This window comes from Ustilaginoidea virens, chromosome 2, assembly GCF_000687475.1.
Source record: "Ustilaginoidea virens chromosome 2, complete sequence".
NCBI classification, from domain to species: Eukaryota; Fungi; Ascomycota; class Sordariomycetes; order Hypocreales; family Clavicipitaceae; genus Ustilaginoidea; species Ustilaginoidea virens.
Window position 1 is genome coordinate 921849 of NC_057317.1, and position 15853 is coordinate 937701.

The 15853-nt window shown below is 55.2% G+C and overlaps 6 protein-coding genes across 6 annotated transcripts; 3 read left to right on the top strand and 3 right to left on the bottom strand.

The window, feature by feature from the left end:
* Positions 1-1241: 1241 nt before the first annotated feature.
* Positions 1242-3969, bottom strand: UV8b_02029 (uncharacterized protein; the record flags this gene model as incomplete). Its single annotated transcript, XM_043139527.1, has 2 exons — positions 1242-3390; positions 3446-3969. 2 exons carry the CDS (start codon positions 3967-3969, stop codon positions 1242-1244), a joined length of 2673 nt encoding a protein of 890 aa, XP_042995461.1.
* A 270-nt stretch (positions 3970-4239) lies between these two features.
* UV8b_02030 (uncharacterized protein) lies at positions 4240-4824 on the top strand (the record flags this gene model as incomplete). The annotated part of the gene is made up of 3 exons (XM_043139528.1): positions 4240-4404; positions 4466-4674; positions 4752-4824. The coding sequence occupies 3 exons, from the start codon at positions 4240-4242 to the stop codon at positions 4822-4824; spliced, it is 447 nt and encodes a 148-aa protein (XP_042995462.1).
* Positions 4825-5126: 302 nt separating this feature from the next.
* UV8b_02031 (uncharacterized protein) lies at positions 5127-5862 on the bottom strand (the record flags this gene model as incomplete). The annotated part of the gene is made up of 4 exons (XM_043139529.1): positions 5127-5300; positions 5383-5429; positions 5554-5586; positions 5661-5862. 4 exons carry the CDS (start codon positions 5860-5862, stop codon positions 5127-5129), a joined length of 456 nt encoding a protein of 151 aa, XP_042995463.1.
* An 807-nt stretch (positions 5863-6669) lies between these two features.
* On the bottom strand, positions 6670-8549 carry UV8b_02032 (uncharacterized protein; the record flags this gene model as incomplete). Its single annotated transcript, XM_043139530.1, has 4 exons — positions 6670-6696; positions 6756-6967; positions 7030-7294; positions 7374-8549. The coding sequence occupies 4 exons, from the start codon at positions 8547-8549 to the stop codon at positions 6670-6672; spliced, it is 1680 nt and encodes a 559-aa protein (XP_042995464.1).
* A 677-nt stretch (positions 8550-9226) lies between these two features.
* Positions 9227-10558, top strand: UV8b_02033 (uncharacterized protein; the record flags this gene model as incomplete). Its single annotated transcript, XM_043139531.1, has 3 exons — positions 9227-9345; positions 9400-9745; positions 9803-10558. The coding sequence occupies 3 exons, from the start codon at positions 9227-9229 to the stop codon at positions 10556-10558; spliced, it is 1221 nt and encodes a 406-aa protein (XP_042995465.1).
* A 368-nt stretch (positions 10559-10926) lies between these two features.
* On the top strand, positions 10927-14574 carry UV8b_02034 (uncharacterized protein; the record flags this gene model as incomplete). The annotated part of the gene is made up of 1 exon (XM_043139532.1): positions 10927-14574. The coding sequence occupies one exon, from the start codon at positions 10927-10929 to the stop codon at positions 14572-14574; it is 3648 nt and encodes a 1215-aa protein (XP_042995466.1).
* Positions 14575-15853: the final 1279 nt, after the last annotated feature.

Here is a 15853-nt window from a genome sequence, read left to right on the forward strand (position 1 = left end):
GTTTCTTTTCTCCCCCTCACTCATTTTTTTTTCGGTTTATTACTCAATGAAGGAGCAAGCAGTGGCATGGCCAAGTGAGAAACAGGAATACTGGGCTTGGGAGGAGTTTATGGCGTTGTTGATTGTTGAGTGCTAGCTACAAGGGAGGGGAGGGCGGCGACTCTCAAGACAGAGGGGAAGGGCTGACGTTTGCAGATATTTCACGGCTAGTCTACCACCAAGACGGATCTTTGTTATTTATTCGTAAAGAGAGACTCAGAAACACCTGTAAACACGGACAGACGACGGCTTTTGCTGGTGCCTTGGTGGGTGAAGAGCAGTTTGGGCTAGAGTACGGAGTAAGCGGGCGCATAACACGGGCCGACGACAGTCACGACAGACACCACGGTCTTGGATTTTGTCAATGTGAATTATTGACGCAGGCAGGCCGATGGGGCCGTGAGGAGACGGCCGCATCCATCCCTGTTGCTACACGGCAAGGCCGCCTTCGGGACAGCAGCAGCAGCAGCAGCAGCACGCAGCAAGCCAGGCAGAGGGCGCAACCGCAGGCTCGCAGACTGCCTCTCGGACGAGCGCATGGCCCGAGGGATCTCGGCGTCATGCCGACGCCCCAAGGAACACCAAAACAGACCTGGTCTTTTTTTTTCCTTCTCCTTTTACCCCGGTCCCTTGGCAAGGCCCCTCCACGGCATGTCGGCGCGTTGCTGCAGACGCGTCGCAGGTTTCCGTTTCTGACGGGAGGGCCGGGTTGCAACGACGCGGACAGGACGGGAAGGGAAAGGTTTTTTTCTTGCAAAGAACAAGAAGAGGAAGAACAAGAAGAAGAAAGGCATGGCGCGTTGTGCGTGGGCGGGCTGGGCTGTCTGTCTGTCGACACGGGGATATACTCGAGATAGCCACGCACCCCTCCTTGTCGCCTCGGCACGCCCCTTAGCCGCCCGCCCTTCCAAGGCCTGCTCCCCGCAGCGCAGGGTTGTTGGGTGCCCACTGTGCAGTGCAGACAGACAGACCAGCCAAAGCTGGAGGCAGTCAGTCAGCCTGGCACAAATTGATGCAGAGCAGACGTTAAGCGCCGAACAAGCACGGGCCGGGGAGGGCTGATTGGCTGGGCCTGGGGGGCGCGTGTCCGGGGGAAAAGGGGAGGGGGGGGGGGGGCCGTGCTTGGGGTGCCATGGAAGCGCCGTCATGTCTCCTGCACCGTTGCGAAAAAGGGGTCTGCAGAAACGAAGCGAGCCGGTTGGTCATGCAGTGCAGGCATTCCCAGCCCACTCCCTCACCTCCCGGGCAACGGCGTTGACCAAGGCCACCTTGACGCCGGCGCCTGTCAGCACGTGCATCCACAGCCGTTGGCTGTCGCTCAGCACGTCGTTGGCGCTCTTGACCTCTGCAAACATGACCTCGCCGCTGGGCTGCCCCGGCGCGAGGGCGGCCTCTGCTGACGACGACGACGACGACGACGACGACGACGACGACGACTGCTCCTCCTCCTCCTCCTCCTCCTCCTCTGCCCGCCGCCACAGGACGAGATCCGGCACCCCTCCCCCGCGGTGCCTGTACTCCTGCGCCATGACCTTGCACACGGCCGCCAGGGCGCTGCCCTCGAACCCGCGCACCAGCTCCGCCATGTCGTCCACGTCAAAGTCCCAGTTCAGCCCGACGACGCTGGTCCTGCGCGCGTGCTCCCTCTCCCACACCTGCCGGACCAGCCGCTCGCCGCCCCCGTTGGCAATCTCCACCAGCCGATGGTTGATTTCCGACGCCCGGGCCGGGAAAAAGGCGTCCGTGTGCAGGTCCAGCGGACACGTCTGGTACGCCGTCTGGAACACGTTGGGGATGTAGACAAACAGGATGTCGTAGAAGAGGTAGGCGAACATGGTCCGGAGCGCCCCGCCCTCCGCGTGGTAGCCCTTCCACCCGCGCCGTCGAAAGTGACTCAGGCACATCTCCTCCACGCTGCACTCGCCCCCGCCACCCAGCTCGTCTAGCCAGACGGTCCTTGTCGAGACGGCCCGGGCTCGGGCTCCTGCCTTGGGCGTCAACGCTCGCTTCAGCTGGATCCCCTCCACGCTCATCTCCAGCGGCTTGGCCAGCCGCACGTGCCCAAAGTCGTGTTGCAGCCGTCGAGGGATTCTCAGCTTCCTTTCCAGCCTGGTCAGCCGCTTTTGCAGGTCGTAGTGGTGGATCAGATGGCAGTCTGCATCCTGAAGACCTGCCTCACACGTGGCAGCTGCTATTCTCATCCACTTCTTCTTGCGCCGTTCCGAGCCGCCGGTCCCTCCGATGTCGGCGTCGTGATTCGCCATGTAGTGCTCCTCGAGCAGCGCTTTTCGCTGATACCACGACCCTCGCCGAGCGAGGTGGAAAAGCTTCTGCTCGAGCAACTCTTCCAGAAGCTCATGCTCCCTAGCATGCTGCTTGCGCCTTCCGAGAACCCACAGAGCCTTCACAATCAGTCTCGTGTACGAGTGGCCCGGGTTGAATCGCCGCAAGTACGCGCCTTCACCCATCTCATAGACCGTCCGTTCCTTCTCGCGCTCCTCCCGCACGTGCTGCTGCCAGCGAGGATGAACCGTGTCGAAAATGTCCATGATCCTGTCGAGGCCATCTTCACTTGGGACCCCGGACGACTCGACAATCGAGTCTACTTCCCATTCCAGGCGGATGGCTGCCTCGAACTCGAGCAGGTGTCGCCTCGACGCAAAGATTGTCGACGTGCGGCAGACCACGTACTCGGGAAAGTTCCTCCTCGCCATCTTGGCCAATATAATGGTCGTGAGCGACTTTTCCGTCCATTCGGTGGAGCGGTAAAACACAAGATGAACGCGTTCGAAGAGATGGAATGTCGGCGGCGACAGCCGGACACAGTGCCCCAACACTGCCGTGATTCTGCTCAGCAAACGCCCGTGGGAAGGAGCCGAGCCTTGCCGTGTGAGCCGGGCCCTCTCGTTCGGCTGGGAAGAGTCCCCGCCAGACGCCGGAGTTTCGCAATCGCGGCTATTTTGCCGGCTTAATCCTAGGTCCATCAAGCCGACCTGCTGCTTACTCGCCCGGCACAGCCCTTTGATCAGCTCGGCCTTGTTCCTTCCTTGGACCTTGAACTCCTTTGCAAGAACTTTCAGTTCGTCCAGCAACAAGAGCGATGCGGCTTCGTCTACACTGTCTATGTGGTCCTCGGACGCATCAGCAAAAGTAAATGTATCGCCTAGGCAGTACCTTTCCAAATCGAGTTCTGGGGCCGATTCACTGGCATGTGTCGGCCGTTGCAGGGGCAAGCTCTGCGCAGACTGCAATGTTCGGATCGCCAGTTCCGGATCCGAAATGTCAGAGTAATACCCTAAACGGCTGCATCGATGCCAAGCAGCCGTTTTCCTGAGAAACAGTCTGACGTATCTGCCAATCAGGTCAGTTTTGACGCAGTCGGAGAATCAACAGGCTGCTACCTTACAGGTACTTTGCCTCGTAGTTCAATAACCTCCATCTCCTGAAAACTTCCATCTCTTTCTCGTCGAACAACTCGGATTCATCCGCGAGCACCGTGTCGAGGGCAAGATTGAAGGCATCCACGTATATGGAACTTCTACCCTTGACCCATAACGAGTTTCCATCTCCAACGGGCGCTTTGTCGTCATTCGCTGATTGGGAGCATCTGATTTGTTCGTAATCCTTGATTGCGTGTTCATCAGTCGTTGTTGGTGGTAGCACCTGCTCAAAAGCTGTCACGCCGTGAGCCGTTGCCAAATCGTTTCTGCTGTCACCTCCGTATACTTCCCGGGACTCTGCTTCATCTTTGCCGCTGTCCAAAGGTGAAAGTCCAGAGTCGGAAAGCTCTGAGCTTCTGGTCGTCTCTTGCTTTCGTCGCTTTCTCGGCCTGCCAACCCCATTGTTGCAAACAGACGCGGACGCGGACGCAGACACAGACGCAGACGCACTGCTGTCGTCAGCTTCATAATTTTCTGGCAATGTTTTCATGTTCACGTCCTCGTCACCAGCGCGATATATCTCATTGCTGCCCACAGCACTTCACTCCCTTAGCACGGGAGACGCGACGGTGGTGTTCGACTACTAACACGAAGTCAGCTGACCGTGCCGGCGTCTGAGTGGTGGCGTTGACGGGTGGGAAGAAATGACTACCGATGTTCAGCCGAGGATGTCTGTGATATCCTTGGATAATTGACAATTGCAACAACCATCGAGATGCTCGAGATGCCGACTTAGATATGGTCTCGGAAGAAGAGCACCATGGCAGACGCAGTTGTAAAAGTAGAGACGCCCCCCGAGGCGTCTCATGCTTCGTCAGTCATTGACAAGCCACCCGGAGCGAATCCCACGGCGCCGACGCAGCTATCGGCCAACACGCCGCAGAAGGATGTTGTCATGTCGGACGTGCCCATCGAACGGACAGCAGTAAGTCATGGTGTGGCACAGGCGCGTTCTCCATTGTTAACCCATTCTTTCTCCTGACTAGTCCCCGGCCCCGACCAACGTAGCTCCTAGCCCAGCGCCAGGTAGAACTGGTACTCCAGCACAAGGATCACGAGCGCCATCATTGCACCCCGACTCCGGCTTCACAATGCCGTCCGAGGCGCCTGCACATGGCGATTCCGCCAGGAGATACTTGAACACTAAAGTGACAGGCGTCTTGCTCGAAGGAATGAAGCAGTTGGCCAAGAATCAGTAAGTCAAACGGCTGTCATATTGAGCATCGTTCTTCTCATGCTTGAGATGTTCTTTCGCTTACACAGAACGCGTAGACCCAGCGATCCGTTACGCGTCCTGGGAGAATATCTTGTACAGAAATCAAAGGAACTAGAGGGAACGACATAGGCACGGTTTTAAAGTGGTGGAGGTTTCGGAAAAACATGCATTGGGCAGGCGTTTGGCTCTAAATCGTGACTCATTCACAATCAAAACGATTTCATACTCGATGAAGTGACATGACATGTACTTTGAGTAGTCAGTTTGCTTTCAATTCAAGCTCATTCGACTCTCTCATCAGGACCAATCCAGACCAAGGACCCAGCACCGGGCTGCAAACGCAGGCTTAATTTTTCCATAATTCCCCTCCCCAACTCCGGGACTAATGCGATTCCGCCATTCAATAACTGCAACCAACTCATCGTGCTCCTTTATGCGACAATAGTGGAAGCAGTAGCAGACTCGTACTTCCATGTGGGGGGCAGGACACCGACGGTCTTGTAGTAACGGGCCAGTCGGTGGATTCGTGACTCGATGAGAATGAGACGGAACTTGGAGTCCTTGTCCTTGCGGTTGCGCTCGAGATGCTTGCGGACGGCGACGGCCTAAAATACTGCATTAGCGGAACCATCCACGGCACGGGAGGAAGAGGAAGCTTTGAAGCTTTTAGGGCTTGGTCGCACGGACCTTCTTGATCAACATGTACAGATCCTCAGGGAGCTCGGGGGCAAGGCCTGCGAAGAATCACTCTGTCAGCGTTAACCGTACAGAGGCAGAAAAGAGCACGAGTCTCTTGTGGATATGTATATCTCCTCCATCGCCATGACCATGAAATTCTCCTGTTTCAGGGCACCATACCACTCGATTTCAGGATTCGCAGAATTCGGTTACCTGGCGGGAAACAACACGAGTTAGCAAGAGGTAGTCCGATTTAACACAATCCCATTCGATTCACCAATACATACCGGTGACAATCTTGACCTGAGCAATACCGTGAGAGTCACGTAGGATAACACCGATCTGCGAAGGGGTAGCACCCTTTCTGGCGAGCTTGCAGATCTGCTCGACGACCTGCTCGGGCGTGGTCTTCAACCACGCAGGAGCAGCGCGGGAGTACGGGAGCGCAGAGGCAGAAATGCCCTTGCCCTTGCTGTGAAGTCTACCCATTTTGGCTGTGTTGTCGTGGAGGATGAGGATAAACGAGATGCCCGCAGATGGTGACTGTCGCAACTTGCAAGTCCTCCAAAGGCGTGTGTGGAGCTGAAATTTCGCTTATTTAGGGCAGACTTGGCTGTGGGTACGGAGTACTATGGAGCGGGCTATAGGATAAGATTGAGTACTACAGTCACGTGAGAGGTCGTCTCTTCCTTTGCAAACTTTTCTTCTTCCTCCTCGTCACTCGTAGGCTAGCAAGGTCCGTTATTTGACTCTTGACAAAGACGCAGGAGCATGCTGTCAGCACCGCCAAAGTAAGTATTTTACAATGACTCAACATGATTTCGAAGGCATCTCTCTATGATGATAGAAACACATTTTGTTTTTTTAAAATTTCTGGTACCTCTTATGTTAGGGTCTTCGGACTCGCTGAATGAACTGGACTTCTGATCTCTTGCCTTCCCCTCCCCGAGTTTTTGAGCCTGCACTTGTCTCTCTATCATAAAGATGATGGTTGTGGCTAACGTGAGCCAGGTAGTTGTGCCATTTCCCCCAAAGGCAGGAACTTTTCATGGCGATTCGTAGAATGGTGCTTTTATTGCTCTACTTCTCACCCTCCATCCACTCTACCTCGAATCACCTGCACTCTCTTCTATGCGGCTGAGTCTCAATCGTATGGCGGTTGAGCATTTTTGTTTTACACTTTGACTGCATACATAGACAACGATGAATAAAAAGTTTTGCATCTTCCACTTGATAGCCAAATTGCAGCCGAGATCCCAGCGTTTGTGATGGATGCCATATAACCTGACGCCAAATCTACCAGGCGCTCACGTCGAAATTCTCCTGTGAACAACTTCAGTCAGAAAGGTGTGGCCGTCCAAGATTGAACGCCGTGAGCTTACCTCGGGGAAATATGTCGTGACAACCGTTCGATCTGCGAATTTTCTTCCGGCCAGAGCTGCCAGAGCCTTGTAGCAAGACTCTGGTGTGTCAAACTTGACAAATATCTTGCCTACACCGGCAGACTGTCTGCTGCCACCAATGGGTCGAGGAATTTTTATCTCGAGAATAGTCCCAAACTTGGAGCACTCATCCTGAACATCGTCGCAAATTTCTGTGACGAGAGTTGATTAGCCCCCCTACCGTTGCGTGTGCACAAAGTAGAATCATGCTTACCTTCATATTCTTCGTTGTCCATGAGCTCTTCTGGTGTGACCATGTTCAAAAGTTGAAGAACACGTCCCTTCCCAGCGTGGAGGGACCTTTGAGAGGCAAGGCCGCTGATGGCAGTAATGCCAACATCAAAGTTGGCTACTTGGGTAGGGCCAATACTGGCCTTTCTGACCTTGAGCTTCTTTCCACCGACATCCATCCCGTTCAAAGCGTTCAATGCGGGTTCGTTGGCAATGCCAGGCTCCAGATACTCTGCGAAAGCGATTCCCTACAAAAATGAGTACATATATCATCGTCGCAGGGGCGAAATAACAAAATTGTAAATAGTAACTGCAAAATACACTTACCCGTGATTCTTCAGTGCTGCGATCCTTGACCAGCACAAAGGCCTTTGGCCTGCCAAATGCAGCTAGAAGCTCAATAATCTGGTCCTCTGTGAGAAAAGATGGTATGTTTGTGATCGACAGCTTGTGCACCGTGTCGGGGACGACGTTTGAAACCATATCTGGATCAGAACCCCAGTGTTCAGGAATGGCTGGCATGACATAATCTTTTGGACGTCGAATAGTCAAGCCCTGCTGCTCAGCATCTGAACCATCAAGAGCGTCGTCGGCTTCCATGGATATACCATCTAGGGCAAGAGCTACCGTCGCATCAATGGCATTCCTGAACTCCAGACACGCAAAGGACCGGTCCCCGGAGAACTGACACAGAGTGCAGGGATCCGAGCTCTCAATAACGTTTAAGCCGTTAAGCTCAAGGTTGAAGAAGGATATCAAGCTTTCTTCGCTGATTTCCGGGGGAATGTTGGAGACGATCAATCGCTTTGCTTGCCTAGAGTTATTGGCCTTGAGACCGGCGCTCGAAACACCGCCATTTGGCTCCTTGATGAAGGCTTGTAGTTTGGTGAGATCCATTGGCTGCTGGCGCGGAGCACCAGGCAAGGGGAACATGCCCGATAGCTTCGCTTGCTCGGCCGTGACCGCATCGTACCCAGGTGGCTTAATGTCCCATTGAGTCATTCTTCTCTTACGTTCCAAAACCGATATGATATCAGTCAAGTCAGGAGTAGGTTCTCGTGGTCGCGGTGGTGTAGGGCTTCTGCGGGCCTCTTGTTGTCTGGCAAGGCCGCCGTCATCGCGTCTATCCGGACCGCCACCTCCACCACCCCGGCGACGGTCATCAAAGCCGTCTCGCTCTCGTCTAGCTGGCCTCTCGTCGTCGTCGCGGCGAGCGTCCCGGCGCGAGGGACCACGATCACGGTCCCACTCTCGCTCTGCCCTACGATCGCGCCCAGAGTACCTGTCCTCTCGCTCTCTGTCACGGTGATTGCGACTGGAGGAATAGGGGTCTACATCGACCATGTCCCCCCGTCGATGCCCCCCGCGGTGGTCGGGTGATCTTGAACGTCTACGATCCCGTTCGCGATCTCTATCACGATCGCGGTCGCGGTCGCGGTGGCCGTCTCTGTCTCTGTGACGGTCGCGGCGATCCTCACGATCGACTCTCGATGGCTTCGTCATGGTTAGCGTAAGTTTGAAACGCGGATCTATCGACATACAGGATAGTCTCGACCTCTGCGACCCTCTGCACAGGAGGAGGGGGAAACAACACTCGTTAGCATGGCTTCCAACAGGGAAAAAAGGGCTGAAAGAGCAGGAGAGTGGGAAAACCTCGGGTTGAATAGCTATCGCCGTTCATGGTAATTGAGACTTGAATGAATTTCGGGCGATCAAGCGACCCTGTGAATCAACGGTCGGGTATGTCGACGAAAAAAGACTGATGAATACGAGGTATGTCGTGGTCATCAAATGATTATCCGTCCACCAGACTTTCGCGAGGCTGGAGCGTTTTCGTCGAGCGCCACTAAACCTGTTCAGGATTAGTAGGTGTACCTAGGTACATACTTACCTAATAATCTAGTCCCGACTCCCAACCTATCTATTAGGAAGCGCTGGCAGCCTGGGTTTACAGCACGTTTACCTGCTTGAGCGGTACACAATAGCTCCAGTCGTCTTACAGGCGCGCAGCACCCTAAAGTTCCGCCACCTAGCCACCCTGGTTCCTGACGCTAGCGGACCAAGACAAGACAAGACAAGACATCATCACCGTCTCCGTCGCCCCTTCATTCGTGTGTGCTTTGTCCAAAGCTTTGGAGCTGACAGAGGGAAGACGGTGCTAGAAACCGTCCTAGCATAACATGTCGATAAAACGGCTATCTGGATGGCGGAAGCTTCCTGTTAGCCTCTCTGAGTTGTCCATTGACACAACATTGAGATGCGGTCAATCATTCAGGTGGCGCAAAATGAGCAATGAATGGTTCGTGAGTTGAGGTTTAATGCTCCAGCCTCTCGAAGCTGACGTTGAGCTCAGGATATGTACACTGCACGGCCGTATACTGTGTCTGAAGCAGGATGCGGAACATCTTCACTACAAGGCGATTTGGCCCAAGCAGGAAACCAATCATCCGTCCACCTCATCGTTATCAAGCGGCATGGATCGGGCCCTATACGATGATACCGAAGATCTTATTCGTCAATATTTCAGCCTGGATCTAAATCTGGGCCATCTTTATGAGCAATGGTCAGAAGCCGACTCTAACTTCCACAAGAAGGCGCTCGAATTCACAGGCATTCGGATCCTCAGCCAGGACGCCTGGGAGGCCTTGATATGCTTCATATGCAGCAGTAACAACAATATAAGCAGGATTTCACAGATGGTAATGCGCCTGCATCGCCTGAATCTAAGTACGAGGTCGGTCTGTTGACATGTGCAGGTTCATAAACTCTGTAATCACTATGGCCTCCTTATCGGGCATATCGATGGCGTGCCGTTGCACGACTTTCCAACCGCCAAGGCTCTTACCGACGATGGTGTCGAGTCACATCTACGAGAGTTGGGGTTTGGGTATCGTGCCAAATACATTGCCCATACAGCCCGCGTAGTAGCTTTAGAAAAACCAACCGGTTGGTTGGATTCATTACGCAACCCGCTACGCCCGGGACCAAGAGTTTCAAGGCAAGACTCGACTGCGACAGATCCGACGTATAAAGAAGCCCACGAGGCGTTGCTTTCCTTGGCTGGCGTAGGTCCCAAAGTTGCGGACTGTGTATGCCTCATGGGGTTGGGATGGGGTGAGTCCGTGCCCGTGGACACTCACGTCTGGCAGATTGCGCAGAGAGACTACAAGTTTGGCAAGTCGAAAACAAGGACGTTTAACAAGGCCATGTACGATGCTGTGGGCGATCATTTCCGGAAGATCTGGGGTGACTATGCAGGATGGGCACATTCCGTTGTTTTCACTGCAGACCTCAGAGAATTCTCGGGCCGGAAAGCAAAGGCCGAAGCCGTCGTGCCTGGCGAGGTGAAGACGGAGGTGATGGAGGATCTGGGCTTCCATGGGCCGCCAAAGAGGAAGTCAGCCGCGCAGGCACTGTTGAGGATCAATACCAAGGTAGAAGACGTGGAGGGTTCCAACCTCGTTCACATGACCGCTTCTTACAAGCGCCGGCGAATCCGGACTCGGTCATGAGCGATCTACTGGGGCTACCGAAATAGCTTGAGGAACGGTTAACTTAAAGAAGCGTAGCTGCCGACATGCTTGTTAAAAAAAAAAAAAAAAAAAACGTCACTGTTGATGTATTTTTGATCGCCTTGATGTGCAAGACGCTGGGACGTTGGTCCCAGGACCTTGGCGGCGGGTAAATTTCGGCAGGAAACTTCTCCAGCCGTGGCGGCTTTTTGCCTCCGTTTGCCTCCAAAGCCTTTCTTCAGATGCCGCAGTGGGCTCCTTCACATCATACCAACACCGGTCGGGCGGCTTTTACATGTGCCACGAAAGCTCTTCAATTCTGTCTAGCGATCTGGAACCAGGATGAGGTGCAGTCCTTGATGGGCAAAATGTCGGACGCGGATTACAACACGATCGCAAAGCTGCAGCGGGAGAGGAACGATGCTGCAGCCACCAAGAAAAGTTCGCGCGTGCCGGATGCGTCAGCTCAACGCACTGATGTAGGGCGACAAAAACTCACTGACAATGCGGATAGTGAGCTGTACGGGGGCAATGAGGTGGACAAACTTGCTGGCTACCACACATCCTTACCGATGGGAGATGAAGACGAGGATATGGACGAGGACAAAACCCGCCGTCTCGTCGGCCAGTACACCGCGTCCCGAGAGATGATTGACGAATTTGCCAAGGGCAACGGTGTTGAGGAAGACGACATTCTGGCAGGTAAAGGGGAGAAAAGTGGACGTATCACCGATCGCGAGACCGATTACCAGAAACGCCGCTTCAACCGGGCCTTGACGCCCACGAGAGCCGATCCCTTCGCAGAAAACCGACAAGCTGGGGCGGTCGAGAGCGGCACCACCTATCGAGAGGCTATGGAGGCCCGTGAACTAGACAAGGAGGAGGAGCGTGTTCGAAAAGCTATCCAAGCCAAACTCAGCAGCGAAGGCGCTCATACCGACGCTCAGCCGACTCTGAAAGATGTGGACAAGGAAAACGGGGAGGCAGGGTCGACTGAAGCTGTTACTGCAGGGCGAAAGCGTAAGCAGAGATGGGATGTGTCATCTACGCCTGCTACCGAGCCATCCCCGACGGATAACGCGGGAGATGCGAAACCCAAACGATCAAGATGGGACCAAGCACCTTCTGTCGGTGCAGGCGAAACCGCCAGGAAGCGGTCGCGTTGGGACCAAGCTCCCTCGGCAACGCCCATGGGTAATCAAGGCCTTGCTACGCCCATGCATCCAACACAGACTTCGACCATTATGCCCCCAACCTTTGGAACCGACTTGAATGCTCGCAACGTTCCGCTAAGCGATGCAGAGCTGGACATGCTGCTACCGGGCGAAAACGAAGGTTACAGAATTCTCGAACCACCACCAGGCTATGAGCCTGTTCGCGCTCCGGCCCACAAGCTCATGGCAACGCCTGCGCCGGCCGCGGGCTTCATGATGCAGGATCCTGAACAAGTCCGACTCGGTGGCAGACCGATCCCCGCCGAGCTGTCGGGTGTTGGTGACTTGCAATTCCTCAAGCCCGAAGACATGGCCTACTTTGGCAAGCTGAACGACGGCGCGGATGAGAATGCTCTGTCGGTTGAGGAGCTCAAGGAACGCAAGATCATGAGGCTTTTGCTCAAAATAAAAAACGGCACCCCTCCTATGCGGAAGACTGCTCTCCGGCAAATCACGGATAATGCGCGAAACTTTGGTGCTGGGCCTCTGTTCGCTCAGATTCTGCCTCTGCTCATGGAAAAGTCTCTTGAGGACCAGGAGCGCCATCTTCTGGTCAAGGTCATTGATCGAATTCTGTACAAGTTGGATGATCTTGTCCGACCTTATGTGCACAGGATCCTTGTGGTGATTGAACCGCTCCTCATTGACCAGGACTACTACGCCCGAGTGGAAGGCCGCGAGATCATCTCCAACGTTGCCAAAGCTGCTGGTCTCGCAACAATGATCAGCGTGATGCGGCCAGATATCGATCACACAGACGAGTACGTTCGCAACACGACGGCGAGAGCCTTTGCAGTGGTTGCCTCGGCTCTTACGATTCCCGCTCTGCTGCCTTTTCTGCGAGCCGTCTGCAGAAGCAAGAAGTCGTGGCACGCGAGACACACCGGAGTCAAAATCGTCCAGCAAATAGCCATCTTGATGGGCTGCGCCGTTCTGCCTCACCTCAAAGGCCTTGTTGAGTGCATTGCGCCAAACTTGAACGACGAGCAAACCAAGGTTAGGACGGTGACCAGTCTTGCCATTGCGGCCTTGGCGGAAGCCTCCAACCCTTATGGTATCGAGAGCTTCGACGACATCCTGAACCCTCTGTGGACCGGCGCCCGCAAGCAACGTGGTAAAGGGCTTGCCGGGTTTCTCAAGGCTGTCGGATACATCATTCCGCTGATGGATGAGGAATATGCCAACTACTACACCAGTCAAATCATGGAGATTCTGCTGCGAGAGTTTTCCTCTCCCGACGAGGAGATGAAAAAGGTGGTGCTCAAGGTTGTCTCGCAGTGTGCTGGCACCGAAGGCGTCACTGCGGGCTATCTCAAGGAACACGTTCTTGACGAATTCTTCAAGAGTTTCTGGGTGAGGCGGATGGCCCTGGACAAGCGCAACTACAAACAGGTCGTCGACACCACGTTTGACGTGGGCCAAAAGGTGGGCGTGAGCGAGATCCTGGAGCGCATCGTCAACAACCTGAAGGACGAAAGCGAGGCGTATCGCAAGATGACGGTGGAGACGACGGAGAAGATTGTGGCCAGCTTGGGCGCTGCCGACATTGGCGAGCGCCTCGAAGAGAGACTGGTGGACGGGATCCTGCACGCGTTCCAGGAGCAGAGCGTGGAGGACGTTGTTATGCTCAACGGATTCGGCTCTGTGGTCAACGCGCTGGGCACGAGATGCAAGCCGTATCTGCCTCAGATTGTCGGCACGATCCGCTGGAGGTTGAACAACAAGTCTGCGACTGTGCGCCAGCAGGCCGCCGACTTGATCTCGCGGATCGCCATGGTGATGCAGCAGTGCGGCGAGGACGCGTTGATGGGGGAGCTGGGCATCATCCTGTACGAGTACCTGGGCGAGGAGTACCCCGAGGTTCTCGGATCCATCCTCGGTGCTCTGCGCTCCATCGTGACGGTGGTGGGCATCAGCCAGATGCAGCCGCCCATCAAGGACCTGCTGCCGCGCCTGACGCCCATTCTCCGAAACCGACACGAGAAGGTGCAGGAGAACACGATAGATCTGGTGGGACGCATCGCGGACCGCGGCCCCGAGAGCGTCAACGCCCGAGAATGGATGCGCATCTGCTTTGAGCTGCTGGACATGCTCAAGGCGCACAAGAAGGGCATCCGGCGAGCGGCAAACAACACGTTTGGCTTCATTGCCAAGGCGATTGGCCCCCAGGACGTGCTGGCCACGCTGCTCAACAACCTGCGCGTCCAGGAACGCCAGTCGCGCGTCAACACGGCCGTCGCCATTGGCATCGTGGCCGAAACCTGCGCGCCCTTCACCGTGCTGCCGGCGCTGATGAACGAGTACCGGGTGCCCGAGCTCAACGTGCAAAACGGCGTCCTCAAGTCGCTGTCGTTTTTGTTCGAGTACATTGGCGAGATGGCCAAGGACTACGTGTACGCCGTGACGCCGCTGCTGGAGGACGCGCTCATCGACCGCGACCAGGTGCACCGGCAGACGGCGGCCTCGGTCGTCAAGCACATTGCCCTGGGCGTCATCGGGCTCGGGTGCGAGGATGCCATGGTGCACCTGCTGAACCTCTTGTTCCCCAACCTGTTCGAGACGAGCCCGCACGTCATCGACCGCATCGTGGAGGCGGTTGAGGCCATCAGGATGGCGGTGGGCCCCGGCGTCGTGCTCAACTACGTCTGGGCGGGCTTATTCCACCCTGCGCGCAAGGTCCGCACGCCGTACTGGCGCCTGTACAACGACGCGTACGTGCAGTGCGCAGACGCCATGGTCCCTTACTATCCCAACCTGGACGAGGACAAGATTGACCGGCCCGAGCTGGCCATTATGCTGTGAAGCGGGAGGAAGGGGACGAGGGACGGAGCGAGGGGACGGAGCGAGGGGACGGAGCGAGTGCCGAATTGTACGTTTTACCGCGATGCTGGGTTTATTTTTATTTTATTTTATTTTATTCTTCATTTCCTGTTCAAACCTAGGTCATTGAAGTTTTTTTTTACTCTTTTTGGTTTTTTTTTCTTTCCCATGTAAAGCGGGTAGGGAGATGTCTTGGGCAAGTTATCACGCGGGCTAATACATTTTTGATGCTCTACTCACCCTCGCTCCCCTCTCTCCACTACATACTTTGCTGTTTGCTGTTCCTCATTTTTTCCCCTCCTTTTCCTCTTTTTCCTCCTTCTTCCCCCGTACCCAGTCAGGCAGGGAGGGGATGCTAGCAAACGCTTACCGTGGATTCATGTAATCTTGTAGAGACGAGGGCGACGGGTTGCAGGGGCGTCGAGAAGAGCAGAATACAATTTCCTTTCCTTTCCTTTCCTTTCCTTTCCTGTTGCTGTCTTGCTCGGCCCTTTGGGTAGAGTTACAAGGTTTGTTTGCCTGGTCTCTCGCCAGCCCCAAATATGTTTCACGCACTCGGCAGCCCAGCCAGACTGGCTGTTTTCCCCTCGCGAGCTGCCTAACACCAGTTAGTGGTTCACCATGTCAGTTTCGAACCCTTCCCTCAGTGTCGCGCCGTCCCTGTCCAAAAACTACGCAGTCCTCGCCTTCGCCACCGGTTACGCCAGCCAGGCGGCCACGCAGCCCCAAGCACCATCTGAGAAAGGCCCGCCAGCACGGCAGACAACGCTTGTCGCTGCGAAACGCAAAATGGCCGCCGCGTCTGAAAGGTCCGAGCCAGTTTACCGGGCATGGCATCTTGCGCGCCTGGCTTGCCCGGGAGGGAAAGGGGGGGGGGGACGTGGATGCCAGCAAGAAAGGACGGGGGGGAAGGGTCATGTCTACGTTTTGCTTGGGTTTGAATGTTGCTTTTACTTGGGGGTTACTGGGGGATGATGCCAAGCGCGTCGGTCCGTTCGTCACCTCCGGGGGGGCATTTTTCCCTCTTGGTCAGGTCACTTTGTGCCTTTTTTTTTTGCCTTCCCCTTCTCGCTTGTTTCTTTTTTATTCGTGTGTGTGTGTGTGTGTGTGTGTGTGTGTGTGTGTGCGGTTTATTTGGCTGGGCTCCTTCATGTCTCACACGCCCCTCCTTTTGGCGTCGTGGCCTTCTTGTTTGTTGGTCCTTGTGGGAGAAGAATACAACCCCGTATGGCCAGTGAGAGGGGGAGCAGAGGACGACGAG